Raw genomic sequence first — 16,384 nt, 5'->3', positions numbered from 1 at the left:
GTATAGAGTAGGCAATAAAGATTATATCTAAGTTTAGAAGAGAGAAACAAAACTTTAAGTGCTGATCTATATGATCTTAGATCCTAATACTTTAAAATTCAGCTATAAGAGATTTTCTTTCTGAACAATAGGCTTTTGGTAAAAAAAATCTGTTGTATATAGAGGAAATATTTTTATTTTCTCTTTTTGATTTTCATATGTGTATGTAAAGTGTTTTGATTACATTGACTCCCACTTCTCCCTATTCTTCCCAAACTCCCACCCACTCATGTCTCCTAAACCTTTTCATTTCCTTTCCCCTTGTAAAACTAAATCACTGAATCCAATTAGCGCTGCCTATAACCGTGAAGGGCCACTTGCTGGAGCTGGAGCTTCACTAAAGGAAGCCTTCCCTACTAGCAGCTGTCAACTTCCAAGAGGCAGGGTAAGGATAGGTCTCGTGAGTCCCTCTCCCATCCACTCTGGAATTGTTACCAGTTTGATCTTGTGTAGGTCTTCCATAAGCAGCTGCAGCAAGTAGTGAGTTTATGAGTTCAGTAGCTCTGTGACATCCAGAAATCCCTGTTTTGCAGCAGTCCTCCCAAACCTCTGGCTCTTCCATAATGTTCCCTGAGCCTTTCATGAAAGGAGTGTGATAAAGACATCACACTTAGAGATGAGCACCTCACAGTAACGTATGCTATGGCTTTTTACCAGTTGTAAGTCACACACACACACACACACACACACACACACACACACACACACACACCTATGATGGGTTCTTAGATGGTTTGAAGTGTCACTCATCAATTTTGTCCTGTAAAATGGGCCTTAAATTTAACCAAAAAAAAAATGGCTGGTTATTCTCATAACATACATGCCGCTTTTAATCTAATGGGCATACCTTGTTAGAGTTGGTCATTTCTATAGCTTACAGGATTCACATTTGGGTAAGACTGTTGATTATTTTTCTCTGCCCACCAGCCTTAATAGCACCTCTTATTACTATGAAAACAACCAGTAGGGAAGAAGCTTTCAGGTCAGTATCAGGTCAGTATCATGCTCGGTTCCTCAAGTATGTGGTATCTTCAGAAATTGGATCTTACCTTCAAATCCTATTGAATAACCAACCAGTAGCAGTGACTATAGACTGTTTTGAAGGTCTATGATATGTCCCTAATCAACAAACAAAGAGAGTCACACATGGCACTGGGTTCTTTGCTTGATAACGTATTGTGTCTTGGAGAGCATTATTCCCCTGAGTAGGGTAACTCTAAACTTCATTTTATCATGTTCAGTTATATATGTGTGTGTTTTTGTATTCTGTAAATGGATATGTACGCATGAATGCAAGGGGCCCGAGAAGGCCAGGATATATAGGTCAAGTCCCCTGGAGTTATGACAGGCAGTTATAAGCTGCCTGATATGAATGTTGGGAACGAAAGAGCCTCTGCAAGAGCAATGTGTACTCGTAATTAGTAATTATTAAGCTATTTCCCCAGTGCCAGTTTACACAACACACACACACACACACACACACACACACACGCACACACCTTATAAAATAATAGGTTTCCATGGGGCTCTTTCAAATCTTCCTAGTGTTAGTTTTCCCTTCTCCATCCCCTTGTCTGCCTTACCCTGCCCCTCTCCACTTTATCCATACCTTCCCAATTATTGCACTTTCTGCCTTCATCACCACATGTGTTCCATTGTCCCTCTCCCTAAAAATCTTTCTTCATCCCCCTTCCTCCATTAACCCTTCCTTGTTCCCTGGCTTTTACAAGCACTCCAAATTAAACCTACGAATCTAAAATTATTTTGATGCTTAGCAAGTGCAGCTCCATTTTCAAGAATAAACAAATTATATGGTTCATATTGCAATTCTAAAGAACTGCAGCTGTTCACCAGTCTTACATTAGACAATTTAACACTGAGTGATTGTATGAAAAACTTTATACCTAATTTATCTAGTTATAAAATAGAAAGCACATTTGAGTTCATAATGTTTTGTTTGCCTGCATTCTTCTTGAAATAGATAGGGTGTTCTATTGATTAAAATAAACTCTGTATAGTTTGACATCACATTTTATCTACAAGCCATAAAGATATAAATATTACCTTCTTTTGGAAAAGAGTGGTTTAAAATATATTTCAATGATTAAAAAAAGAAAAAAAAATGAAAGGGTGAAACTATGTATAGTGATCTGTACCTGTAATGCCATCATATGGAATCTAAGGCAGAAGAATTGCTATGAGTTTGAGGCCAGCCTGGCCTATATAGTGAGTTCCAGGCAAACCTACCAGGGCCATAGAGTGAGATTCTTTCACAAACAAGAGACTTGCACTTTTGTCATAACTTTCACAGTTCTGTCACATTTTCACAAAAGAATTAAAGTTGTTATCTAATAAAAATTAATGTGGTGTTATTCAGTTAAGACCATTTATTTTGTACAAAATTCAAAATTGTCCTAAATTTTATTAAACCTGAAATAATGACATTAAATTAACATGAGATTATTAATAACACTACCTTGATTTTTTCAAAGGCAGTAAAGCACACACACACACACACACACACACACACACACACACCCCATGGAGGGAGAGATAGAGAGATAGAAGAGATAGAGAAATAGAGAGGAAGCTATAATTTACTGTGCAGTAAATAAACATTTCCCAAGTAGAAGAAAATTCATAATGGCTCCAAAATAAATGCTCTACTTGTTGTAATATCACATTGATCAAGAAAAATGAAGTTAACATATGCCCAATATCACCATGCCAACAAGCAGCCTATTGTCTTTCTCGCAGCCATATCCCATATTCCAAATCCTCACACTGCATTCTGTCTTTCTCTAATGAGTGTATCGTTTTATATCATAGGCTACATATAATTTGCTTAATTTTAGTTTAGTTTGGTATTCTCTGCTTTCTATTCTAAACTGTAAGACCCATATAGGCACAATACTATCATTACAGTATATATCTGAGACAGTGGTGGCTATAGTAAGTATTTAGTACTTATTTGCTAAATGCTTGGATAATTTCAGTAGTATTAATTACAATTGATATAAAATAACTAATGCTGTATATAAATTGTAATAAAAGCAAGTGGAAAAGGCTTAAAGATAAAACTGTGAGTCATATTAAAACTTTGCATGGAAATATAAATAATGGTTTGAAAGATAAACAGACTGTTCAAATCAACAGATGAATGAACAGTCTTCAAAAGAACAAACATAAATGGACAATGAGTAGTTAAAAAAAGCAAATGCAAATGAAAACTTCTTTGATATAGCACTTCATCTCACAATGGATACTACCAAGAAATCTGAAAATAAAATGCAAGAATTTATGGAAAGACAAACCCTTCCCAAGTGCTGGTAAGGGTCCAGATGAGTAAGGCTCTTTTGGGAATCAGTATGAAGGTTCCTCAAAATATGAAAACTTGAACTACCATGTGACTCAACTCGACAACTTCTGAGCACATACGCAAAGGACTCCATATCCTTCCACAGAGACGCCTGTACAGCTGCAATATAGTTTTATTGGTGCTATGTTCATGATGCTAAGGAAATGGGACTTCCCAGACGCTTCTGCAGATAAATGAATAATGGAATGTTGCACATATACAAAATGGAATTTTATTATGCTGTAAGGAAAAGTTACACTATGAAAATTTCAGAAGCAAGGGTAGGTTAGGGGAATTTATTAAACAATGTGAACCAAATTCAGACAGACAAAAACTATGTGGCTTTTCTCATGTGCATGTTTGAAAAATGTCATCTTGATTCATAAAACCCTGTATGATGACTTAGAAAAATATTACAAATGCTTGAGAGATAAAATTAACTGTAAAGCTCTTGCTCTAAGGAACTGCAAAGTCCTCATGTAGATAGAAAAACAGTTTGGATGCTGATGGGGATGATTACAATGGGCTGGAGTTAAGGATGATGGATATTCCATTGTCTCTCAGATTTCAAGATTCGATTTAATAGTGGTTATAACTAGAGGGGCATGTTCTCATGCTGCATACCTAAACAAGGAAGATTATTTTCCCCTCAAGGTTCTTCTCTCCCTATGGGGCAAGGCCTATGCATTAACAGGCATCCTACCAATGCCTACAATGAAAGTGATGGTTAAGTGGGTAGGTACTTTAGCTTAAACAACAGTGGCTCTATAGGCATACACATCTTCTCTGTTGTTTTCTTTATCCTTTGCCTGGGTGAAGTTCAGTCACCAGGGTGATTACTATACTAGTCAAGTACTGTTCAGTCCTCACTTGACACATCTTAGATGTGCTCTTTTGGGTTTTCCCATGGGTACTAGTGAGGGTTTGGGTTTGAATACTTCAACAAATATCCAAAATACCAAGGGTTTCAGGAAGATTGAAATAGGCTAAAATGATAGCTCTTTAACCAGAATGACTTTAACTTTCTGTTTTTCCTGTACCATCTTCAAGATGGAGACGTTTAGTCTACAAAAGATCTACTATCTCCTTCTATCCAGTACTGTAGCTAGCAGAGATAAGAAAGAGGGAAGTAGAAGGCAAATGGACTTCCTATGAATGTCCTGGGCTTAGCACTATTTAGATTTTTCCATTTCATGTTTAACTACTTCTATTTTACTATGAATATATGAAAATGTGCAATTATTCATAATATTATTTATCTATTTATTTTACATACTATTTACAGGTACATCTTTTATCATTTCTAATTTACTTTCCTTGTACTTTTGAACCTTAGTGTTTCTTTGAGGTTGATTTTATTGGTGTTACAATGTTAGTAAAGTCTAGAACTACATTATGCTTCAGAGAGGGATCTTTTGGTATTGAATCTCTATTTTTTTTTTTTTTGGTTTAATAGAAAGCTACTTGCAATTCTTGAAGTACATTATTTTAGTAGTTATAGACCCTCATTTCTACTGACTTTTGACTCTTTTTCTGTGAGAAATCAGCTATTAGTCATAGTATCATTACTTGTTTAGGTAATCTTTTCTTATCAGTTACTTTAGATATGTGCGTGTGTATGAGAGAGAGAGCACTTTTAAAATATCAATTGATATAAGTATATTCTTTCAGAACATCTGTTGTCTCTTCCAAAAATTGTAAATTATCAATCTTCTACCACCACATCCTAGTCATGTCTGTCTCTCCCTCCTCCTACATTAAGTAACTTTGTCTTCTAAAAGTACTGACATCTCTTTTGTTCTCCTCTTTGTCTGGAGGACTTGTGGATTATTCACAAATAAGTAAATTCTATAGTTCAGCAGTTTTATTTAAGCTATTTCTATTTTATTGATGAACCTCTTCACTGAGTTTTAAATTATATTTTAAAACCCCATTTTGTATACTAATATTTCAAAGCTTTCTAAAAGCTCATTAATGATGAATAAACTTATTTGTATCCTATAGCTTTAGTTTCTGATAACTTTGTAAGTTGTTTTCTTGCTAGTTTTGTTTGCTGGTCTTTTCCATGCTGTTACCCAATTTTCTTGCATGTGTCATGCTTCCAAACATTAAAATGTTAATTTTCCTTGAATTCTCCACAGGGAGGGGAGAAATCTGAGTTCAGGGTTGCAGCTGCCTACAGGAGTTTTCAATTATATTATCATAATTCCCTTAACATATAAGTAAGAGCAATTTATGCTTTGAAGTGCTTAGGACAGGAATTTTTAGGATACACTGTAGTGTTCCTTTGCTTAACTTGACATTTCCTTCTCCCTACTCTACAGAGGATATGGACATTATGAATGTTTTCCTACCTTCATCCCTCACCAACTGGCCCTGGGCATTATCTTCCATTCCAAATTCTCTTTGTAACAAGATAAATGAAATCTCTTGAGCATAGCCAGACTCATTGCTTCCTAATATTAAACTCACTTGCACTATATTTTATGGTTAACACAGATTTCTTCTTTCATACAATTTAGTGAGATATTTTTCAAAAGGATGTTTAATGTTTTTAATTTACAATTGTTAAACAGGGAGTTGTATTTGCTATGATACAAAATAGATAATATGCTATTATCTATACATTATTTCAGACATCTTTACCACTATAGAAAGAACATTTTAAATCTAGTGCCACATATACTTTTTCTTAGCTCCAAAATTGCAAAGGAAGCTTCCAAATGTTTAGCATTTAACTTAATACAATTGTGTAAGTAAATCCTGTACCATGAAAAATTATAATTTAAAACATTGCTGAAAAATAGCTTCTTTTCACACTGGAGAGCCTTCATGCCCTGAATGCTAAATTGTAAATACTGATCTATGCATCTCTCTATTGCTTTATAAGCTGTTCTTTTCATTTGTAGTATGAAACAGTCTTTTAGTAGCTTCAAAGAATGGAAACCTATTTCAAAGACCGTTCGTGATCATTTCAGTTTTATTGACACCTGGAGTTCCCCAGGTTATCTCAGACTAGATCTTTAATAAATAGATCATCATTAAGAGTTCATACCAGAAAGCAGGAAAAGAATCCTCTTTTACCTTTCACCCTGCTCAAATCATCTTACTAGTTACGTTCTGTGACTTCTTTGCAGAAACAATTTCCTTACAGAAATTATTTTAAACCATATGTACATCATGAAAAGCCAAGCTTAATTAAAACTAAATAACATTATCTGTTATCCATTTAACTGAGCACATGGAAATTCAATATGCAAACACAATGAGGCCCAATGTTTTCATACCTTGGAGCATTTGAACTTCCACTCCATTTCCCCTTCTTTAATTATATGATCTGTTGACATATGGGACATAGAGCTACCATGGTTTATCTGTCCATTCTTTATCAGTAAAGAGTAATTCACTAAAACAACAGCAACTAAGGGATTGGCCTGAGGTAGTGCATACAGCAAGAAAGCACTCTACCACTGAGCATATCTCCAGGCTAACTTTCCCTTTTATTACCAGACAAGGTCTTATTAAATTGCCCATGTTTCCTTGAACTCACTATGTAATCAGAGACCTTCCTACCTCAACCTTCTAGGTAGATTGCAATACAAGCCTACACTATATTTTTCTTGCTGTTTTAATAGAAATATGTGCATCACATCTTCATAGAAATGACAAGTTAAACAGGCCAATTTACCTCCACTCTATCTGGATGAACAAATAGACTGCTTAGGCCATGATCACAATCAATTTTATAACTATAAAGGTAAGAAATGAAATGAAACCAAAATCATCTCAGAAGCTGAAATGCAGGTGAAATGTCTGGAAAAGACTTGGGTACCAGTGGGCACAAAATTGCTAATTAGTATTGAAGAAAGCCAGAAGAACAATTTAAATAGTGTAATTTTCAAAGTATTTATGTTACAAGGTGACATGAGAAACAAACTTTGCTTCTCCAGCCATTAAATCTCCAAATGTCACCGATAAATCCACTTAGATAGTTGCTACTCTGTCAAGAAGTATCATCTTTAGATATGGCAGCACAGAGAATAAAGAGTCAGGGATGGCTCTGAGTCAAGGTAGAAGATCATAGTGAAGCTATGAGCACCAAATGAAAGCTCCTGCCCTGAGTAGAGATAACCTGCTTGCTCCGATGCCCTCCAAGAGTGCAGACAGTTGGGACCTGCTTTCTATTCCACTGAGCCAGCAGCCTACTCTAATGCCCTCCAGGTATCAACAGACTGCAGTCCACAAATGTCTTCCCTGGGGAATGCAATCAGGACAACAGAATAAACAACAGCATCCTGACATAAGAATTTTCTCAGAAAAGTCCTGTCAGTGAAACTCACAGCCAAGAGTGAATCCCAAAGCACACATGCAGAGCTTTGAAGCAGCACTTCGCCGCCTTGAATATGAGCAGGCAACCCCAAATTCCTAGATATCTGAAGAAAGCCTGAGGCATGAAGAAGTTCCAAACAAAAAGAAACCAGCTATGTGTAGGTAACAGTCAATGCAAGAAGAGACAAATATGAGAAAGGAAAACATCATTAATATGTTTAGAGAGGTAAAGGAAGAAACTGCATTCATAAAATATAAACAGCATTCTGGAGAAGAGAAGGAGGAGACAAGAATATAAAATATAGAAATATACAATGCAAATAAATGTATGAAGTTTAAGTAAAAAAGAGAAGATTTCAGAAGATGCTGTAAAGAGAAAATTCAGATGATGAAATATGAAGAAACAAAAACAAGAAGATAATAAAAGATTTACGAAAAGAGTAGACAACATAAGTGAAGAATTTTTAGAAATATAAGAGAACTTCCATGCTGAAAGAACAAAACATTTATCATTAAAATCCTCCTGGTGGCAGCTGAGAAGCAGAAATCTGAGAGCTCAGAATACCATGGGTAGAAGGAGGACTCTACAAGTTCAGCTTTCAGAAAATAAAGGAAGCAGGGACTGTAAATAGGACGTTTATTCACCAGAAGTAAATGTCATCTTCGAGACTTGCTACTGAATAGCTCACACATCCTAGTCTGAACTCAGGCTGGCTGGTTCAACTCAGTGGTTCTGGCTCAAACTCTTCTTAAAGCTGGCTGATTCAGTCTGGATTCTCTCAGCTTCTCACCGAATTGTTCTCCTTGACCTCAAAGTAACTCTAGCAAATTGTTCTAATCTTCTTACCTACCCCTTCTTATTGTCTGGCTTTAACTGCCTCTGCCGACCTGCACTGAACTGCACAAACTCATAAACAAACACCATTCCACTGCACTCACTGCACCGACTCCCAACTGACTAAATGAACTGACTGAACCACCTTCACTTTTCCTGAGCTGCTCTTAAATAGCTTTCTCCTAAGAGTTGGCCATATCCTATCTCTGACTCATTCTGTCAAACCTTTCTCTGAGTCATCACTTTGTCTGCCCCTCTTTTTCAAGTCACCTATGTACATATGTTACATTTATATGTTTAACAGCACACATCAACCTACCTATGTAATTTCCCAGAAGTCTCCTTTACTTTGTGACATAAGCACTCTCCCATTCATAGTAATCGTGACAATGTCTTTCAGGCACCCTGGCACAAGAATATTCCTGGTCACATCATATCTAACATTTCTAGATGCTTCACTTGTTTTTAAATCTTTCTTTGTTTTGTAATTACCACATTTTCTCTGTCTTTGTATCTGTCTCTCTCCCTCTCCGCCTCCTTTCCCCTCCTCTCTCTGATTCTTATAACATAAATATATACACAACACTCACCAAAAGTCTCCACTATGAAGACATGAGGCTATGAGACTTTTCATCCTCTATTTGCAAACATGTTGTCCCCTAGATAGTCTTACTGTCTATTCTCAATGATTTATTCCAGCTTTTTCTTTTTACTCTGGTATCAAACTATTGATTTGATAGTTCTAAATTCAAACTATTGTCTTAACAGGAAATGAAAGGCTAATTTTTTGTGAAAATTTTTTTTCCCTATAATTTCTGAACTAGCAATCAGCTCTACTTTACTCGTTGCTCCAGAGTAACTGGTCAACCTCAGCATCCCGTATCACAAAATGGCAATAAATCTCAGTTATGAGGCTCATGAATACTAGGATGGGGAAAATGTGTGTCTTCCATTCTACATCAAAAACATTCTATTAAGCTTTGATTGGTATGATCAATTAGTGTATAGATCTATTTATTATGGGATTTGAATTGACTCTACTTTTTTTTAACTTGTTTAAATTCAGAAAATCTATATGCATGTCATAATGCTCATAGCACATTCTTTATGTAGAAAAAGACTATGGCATCTCAGTTTAAAATTATTTTTATTACAGAGCTGACAAATTTTAATCATTATTTTCACATATTCAAATATGTGTAGCTCATCTTTCATATAGAATCTATGTTTTTCTTTGTTTTTAAATCTGTGAGCTTTAATGTTAATGGAGCACTATATATAAATTACATTGTCAAAAATCTACAACTATCAACTTAACAATGTCCATATTATATGTTAGTTTTTGGGTTATTGGATGTCTTTCTTGTAATAAAAATATTTAATTCATAGGTCATAATTTTCAGGTATCTTTTAGGTTCACTCATAAGATTTTTAATGAAGTTTGTCATATTTCGCATACCTTTTTAGGTAACTTTTTAAATAGAAAAAAGGTCACATGGAAAGTACAAACCATTTCCATGTAGAAAATATAAGGCAAATAGAGTTTTTATAATTGTTTTCTGTTGGATAAAGAGTAGATACCTATAGGGGCTGACCTTTACATTAATTAAAAAGTAAAAGGTAAATTATAGTCTATAGCACTGAACCCTGTCATGCTAAATGCCATTTCCATATCCAGGGTGACGTTTAGAGAGCAGTCATTTTTCCTTATCATGATTTGGTGAAAAGGCCCACCCCTGGCAATATCACAGACAGCTGGCTTATCTGTATGGAATACCAATGCACCCTGTTGTGCTTTGCAAATGGGAGTATATGGTGTTGCAGCCATTATATAAAATAATATAAAGGTATTTTACAAAAGGAGCTGTAGAACTAACCTATGCTTCATCAATACTTACAGGCATGTATTGGACTAAATGCAATCAAGCTTACAGATGATGTCTAGTTCCCAATGTTCATGATAGCACTACCACAGCAGTCAGCATATATGGATAAATGTATTTTTAAGTGTGTTTTGATTACCATGACAGCTGGTAGATCTTATTTAAGCAATTCTTGACTGTTTCAGATATGTTTTATATACTTTAAAAATTATCCATATGTATTGAAATGCATATGACTTTATCACAATAAAGGATATCAAGTGCTAATATAGTTCCAAGATTTATTTGAAGACTGTAATATATAGAATGATTGTCAAACATCAACAGCTGATCCACAGAGTCTCCAAGATATTACAAGATCAACCCAGGCCAGAGATAATATTGACTTAGACCAAGATGACACGATGGTATTGAATAAGGAGGAAACTAAACACATTCTCAGTGCTTTATGCAAAAAGAAATCAACAAAATTGCATTAGAAGAAAATATTTTAGGGAGGACAAATAATTCAGATCAAGGGCTACAACTCTGAACTTTAAAGTAAGGCAATGATGTAATTATCCAAGTTTGTCGATCTTAAGCACTGACACTGGATAATTTATTTAATGTTTCTGCTTCTCCCACCTTCATCTGTACCTTGGTATCTAGGTATAATACTGCCCACCTCACTATGGTGTAAAATTGACATGGATAAATGTAGTTGAGGGAATCCAAACTGTGTAAGTATGGAAAAGTTGGGTTGAACATAGACAGTCAAGCAAATTGGATGTGATTATTTGTTCAAGCTCCCTTGTGACTTTCCTGCCATGATAGGCTGTAACTTGGAATTGTAAGCTAAGTAAACCCTTTCTCTGCCTCTGTAATTTTTGTCAAGATTTTTTTTTTCAAAAAAACAAGACATAGGTTTTGGGTAGAATAGAAAAACCAAGCAAGAAATGAAAGCACTAAATAACCACTTCAGAATATCATGATCAAAACTATAGAAAAAAAGGAATACCCAACTTACGTGATCCAGTGTGTGTGTGTGTGTGTGTGTGTGTGTATGTTCATGTGTGCATGTACATGCAGGTTATTTTGGAGCAGAGAGTAGGGAAGAAGGATTCTGAGTCCATCTCTCAACGCTATGGATCATGAAGATGAAAATATTTGGTTACTACAGTGATGTCTTATGAATGTCAATCATCAAAGGGCCAAGGTGGGGAAAAGCTCACAAAGATGTTAAGAAACTTATTGTCTGTGTACCATCAATAATAGCAGAAAATTTTAGAAAGTATTAGAAGTTATGAAAAATGGAAGAGATAAAGGAAAGATTGGATCAGAAACAGAAAATAAGTTTTAAAGGATGACTGAAATTGTGTTTGTGAAATATTTCAGTATTTTACTTACATTTTTATGATACTGTCTGATTGCTATGGCTTATTCCTATATACTATTCCTATGTGTCATTTATTATTTAATCCAGAATACAATAACCAACAAAAATCTCATTTACCACAGTTAAGTCTAGGATCAAGGTCTGGCAGGGACTAGGGTCTTCCCTGGTACAAACATTGCCACCTTTGTGCAATTCCAGTTGGTGAAAAGAAATCTTTTTTTTTTTTTTTTACCAGAGCAATTGCGAGGTTTATTAGGGCGTGACAGCTAGCTGCCGGTCAATTCGTATGCCCACGCAGGAGCTGAATTGACCCCGACAGCCAGTTTGAGAAGGGTGAAAAGAAATCTTAATGTCTTCTTAATGTCTCTTTTTAAAGGGGATTTGATCTCACTTCATGTCCTTAACTCTAATTACCTTCCAAAGTTCTGTCTTCAAACACCATCATGTATATGAAATAGAAAAGCTAGGGCATATTCATTACATTAAAAATGTTGTTATGATCACAAATAGAACTGCTCTTATGATGTCTTTTCTTAATAACAGAACACAGTCACAGGAGCGAAATATCGGTCAAAGAAGGACCACATGATGTGTAAGCTCATGTGTTTATCTATTGCTTATTCTTCAACCATTGGTGGGCTGACAACAATCACTGGTACCTCCACCAACCTGATCTTCTCTGAGCATTTCAATACGTAAGTAAAATCAGATTTGTGGTTCAGCAAGTAGACAGCAAACCATAGACATATTTCTTAATTGACTCATTAAATTCAGGGACTAAACTGTTATGCAGGATTGACTTTGTTGCCTATCAGAGTGTCTCTAGATTTAGAAATCTACCTTAGGATTGATGATGAATATGTTGGATCTGGTAAATTAGCATGTATTTGAAGATCCATTCTCTTGCTAAGCTAAGCTATGATCATGATTTTGTAAAAAGGCCTTATTCTGCTAATGTCAGAGACCACATGCTTCTGTGATGGAATGGAGCATCATCACTCCTGTCTGAGCCTCTTACCAGAAAGTGAATAAATTTCTCATTACAACTAGTTCAATAATGCGATAATCAGCTGAAATGAAAATGCACTGTTGCATGAGATGATTTATGCAGAGTTTGGATGTGAGCATTTGAACATAAATGGTGAACTGTGAACATAGCCATTAACTGGAAGAGGCTGAGGTTGGCAACACCAAAAAAAGAAAAAAATAGTAATTGAAGAATTAAGGAGCTACCAGAGATAAAAACAGTAGAATATCCTACTGATACGTGAATGAATAACTGAAAGTTTATAGTTGTGATACAAACCTTGAGGAATCTCCAGTTTCAACTCTGGTAGTGTTTAGTTAAGATTAAATTAGATAAATACTATAATTTCTAGTTAAATTGACATATTTAACTAAAAAATAATAATTCCTCCAAGATGCATTTTCTCATATGTAAACAGTCACATTTTGGAAACATACTATGAAAGTTCAATGTGTAACTAATGCTAAAATATTTTGCATTATATAGAACTATTGAAGAAATAGTTAGAAATACAGGATTTTCTTTGAGAGCTCAGAAGCAAGGTCTATTTCAAGTACTAGAAGTACATTATATACTTGTCAGAGTGCTAGGAAGTAGAGTGGCCTTTAAGAAGCCCAAGAAGAGAAGGCAGGCTTTGCCCATAAAAAGTAGGGTTCAGAAAACAGGAAATTATACCCTAAAGAGCAGAACTCTAGCTCTATTGACCTTCTCAAATAATTTGTAAAATTTTTTGCATACATAGCTTCTCCAACAAATTCAAGGATAAGAATACCAAGCCCCATTCTACAAGGAGTAGTATCTTGTGTATTAACAATAATGTAGAAGTTCAGGTTCGATATTGTAGGCCTGTGTTTATATTTAATGTTTCTGTGAATATTACATCCATCACACGTTTGTTTAATTTATATATCTAGTATAAAGAAATATTTAGGTTATTTTTACGTTTTCAAACAGTATATTTTGATCATGTTTTGTCCAAGTTCTCAACTCTTCCCAGGTCCTTCCCATCTCCCCATTCTCATCCTCCAACCCCACCCCCTTCCTCTCTCTCTAACCAAAAAACACAAAAATGAAAATCAAAACAAAAGAGAAAAAAGAAAGACAAAATATACCAAAAGAAATTATACTTTTTTTTTTTTGGTTTTTCAAGACAGGGTTTCTGTGTAGCCCCGGCTGTCCGGGAACTCACACTGTAGACCAGGCTGGCCTCGAACTCAGAAATCCACCTGCCTCTGCCTCCCAAGTTCTGGGATTAAAGGCGTGCACCACCACTGCCTGGCGAAATTATACTTTTTTAAAAAGTACATTTTCTGGAGGTTAACTCCACCTGGGCTTATTCTCTGCCCTGAAGTATAGTTGGTATAACCAATGACACGCCACTGGAGAAAAACTATTTTCTCTTTCCCAGCAGGTATCAGTTTCAAATAGTTTCTTGGTTAGGGGTGGGGTTTTTGTGTGTGTTTCCTCTTTAGTGGTACTTCATAGGCCTAAACAATCACTTAGGAAGAAATATTTGAAAGGTATTTGAGGCATAAGTGGAGGACTTATGAAATTTAATCTTGAGGAGCTGTGTTCCACAATTAAGAACTGGAAATACACCTGAATCTTTTCTGCCAGCTAGATTTGCACCCATGATCAGGAAAAGAGATTCTTCATCTCAACTAGCTCTTCAGAATCCTCTTCTTAATGTTGAGGCCCAATTTAAACAGTTTATTACAATGTCAGAGAACAACTGCTGTATATAGAACGGTTAGACTATTCTAATGAAATCACTTTACACAGTTGAGTTCATGCTGAGTTTTTCCCTGCTCTTTGTGTTCCTGTGTAGTGTATCATCCAGTTTTTTAAATTATTACTTAATCTTTCTCTTGATACTTTGTATGCATTACTCTATTTTTAATATCAGGTCAAGAGCCTTTTAACAATTTAAGCAAATGTTTCAATAGTTGTTTTCACAAACCTAATGTCTTTAATCACGAAATTTGACTAATGTTTCCTTTAAATTTGTAAACTACTTAAAATAAACTTTGATATATTTGTTAGTGTCTTTACACTAACAAATATATCAAAATCATGATTAGAATAAAGTTCAATTTACAATTTGATAGAAAATACTGTTATAAAATAGGTAAGTTTTACATGAATACATCTTTGCAAAATAAAGTTGTATTATAAAACTACACTGGGGTAATCTTAATTCAATTTCATTGGAAAAAAATCACATGCTTAAAGTTCTATAATATATATATTTTACCCATATTTATAGCTGGAGAAATATTCTGTTTTATTTAGGAACTCACTAAGATAATATAATCTTTTCTTCTTCTTCTTTTTCTTCTTCTTCTTCTTCTTCTTCTTCTTCTTCTTCTTCTTCTTCTTCTTCTTCTTCTTCTTTTTCTTCTCCTCCTCCTCCTCCTCCTCCTCCTCCTCCTCCTCCTCCTCCTCCTCCTCCTTCTCCTTTTTTTTAGGTTTTTGGTTTTTTTGGTTTTTTGGTTTTTTTGTTTTTCGAGACAGGGTTTCTCTGTGTAGCCCTGGCTGTCCTGGAACTCACTCTGTAGACCAGGCTGGCCTCCAACTCAGAAATCCACCTGCCTCTGCCTCCCAAGTGCTGGGATTAAAGGTGTGCACCACCACTGCCCGGCTTAATCTTTACTTCTTGATACCACTTGCCATTGTTTTGAGCAGAAATAAATTTGCAATGATTTTGCCTTCCAATTCTAAAGGCTACAAGAAACTCGAATATGAGTAACTTCTGCCATTGATATTCAAAGCAAGGTGCCATCTTCCAAATGTACTATTGAAAGAAAAAATTGCATAACTTACTTAGAAATCTTTTTCAGCTGTTTACATGTCTATTTATCTTCTACTTATCATCCATTTCTCCGTAAATCCATATATCATTTTTATAGATAGGCTGAGAGATGATGATAATACTAGAATATCATCATAATAGAAACACTGCAAAGCTTGGTCTTATGTGGGTCAGCCAACACTTGGAGTCAGGGCTATCTCTGACTTGGCCTCTGTTGCCTGCTTTTGAACTCCTCTCCCCTAGTTGGGCTACCTAGTCTGGCACAGTGGGAAAGGATGAGCTTAGCCTTGATGAGACTTGATGTGCCAGGGAGGGTTGGTACCCAGTAGGGCCAGGGCTTTTCTGAAGAGAAGGAGGGAGGGGGAATGGGAGAAGCAGAGTGGGAGAGTGGGACTGAGAGGAGAGGAGAGAGAGAGAGAGCTGCGATTGGGATGTAAAATGAGTGAATAAATAAATTAATGAAAAAGTTTTGCAAAAATTGCCTTAATGAAAAGTGACCTCCCCAGAAACTGAAGGTGTGTCCTAAAACAGGACTTTAGACATATGCTACATAAAATTTGCTAGAGAAAAATCATCAGAAAGATTTTAGAGGTAAACACTATGTACAGTAGTAAAATTAGTACAAATAACTGAAATCAAATGGAGCAATATCTGCAACATACTTTTAAAGAACTGGGGTTCTCTCTCTCTCTCTCTCTCTCTCTCTCTCTCTCTCTCTCTCTCTCT

At 35.5% G+C, this 16,384-nt stretch overlaps 1 protein-coding gene across 1 annotated transcript in view; it reads left to right on the top strand.

The window, feature by feature from the left end:
* Nucleotides 1-16,384, top strand: part of Slc13a1 (solute carrier family 13 member 1) — a 71,053-nt gene that overhangs the window by 29,036 nt on the left and 25,633 nt on the right. Inside the window, exon 7 of the mRNA XM_028762650.1 lies at nt 12,363-12,514. Coding sequence (XP_028618483.1) covers nt 12,363-12,514 — 152 coding nt within the window. The remainder of the gene's footprint in view (nt 1-12,362; nt 12,515-16,384) is intronic.

This window comes from Grammomys surdaster, unplaced genomic scaffold (assembly GCF_004785775.1).
Source record: "Grammomys surdaster isolate TR1022 unplaced genomic scaffold, NIH_TR_1.0 134, whole genome shotgun sequence".
In the NCBI taxonomy this organism is placed as follows: domain Eukaryota; kingdom Metazoa; phylum Chordata; class Mammalia; order Rodentia; family Muridae; genus Grammomys; species Grammomys surdaster.
Note: the sequence above shows the minus strand (reverse complement) of the source record. Positions and strands in the feature narration are given on the sequence as shown.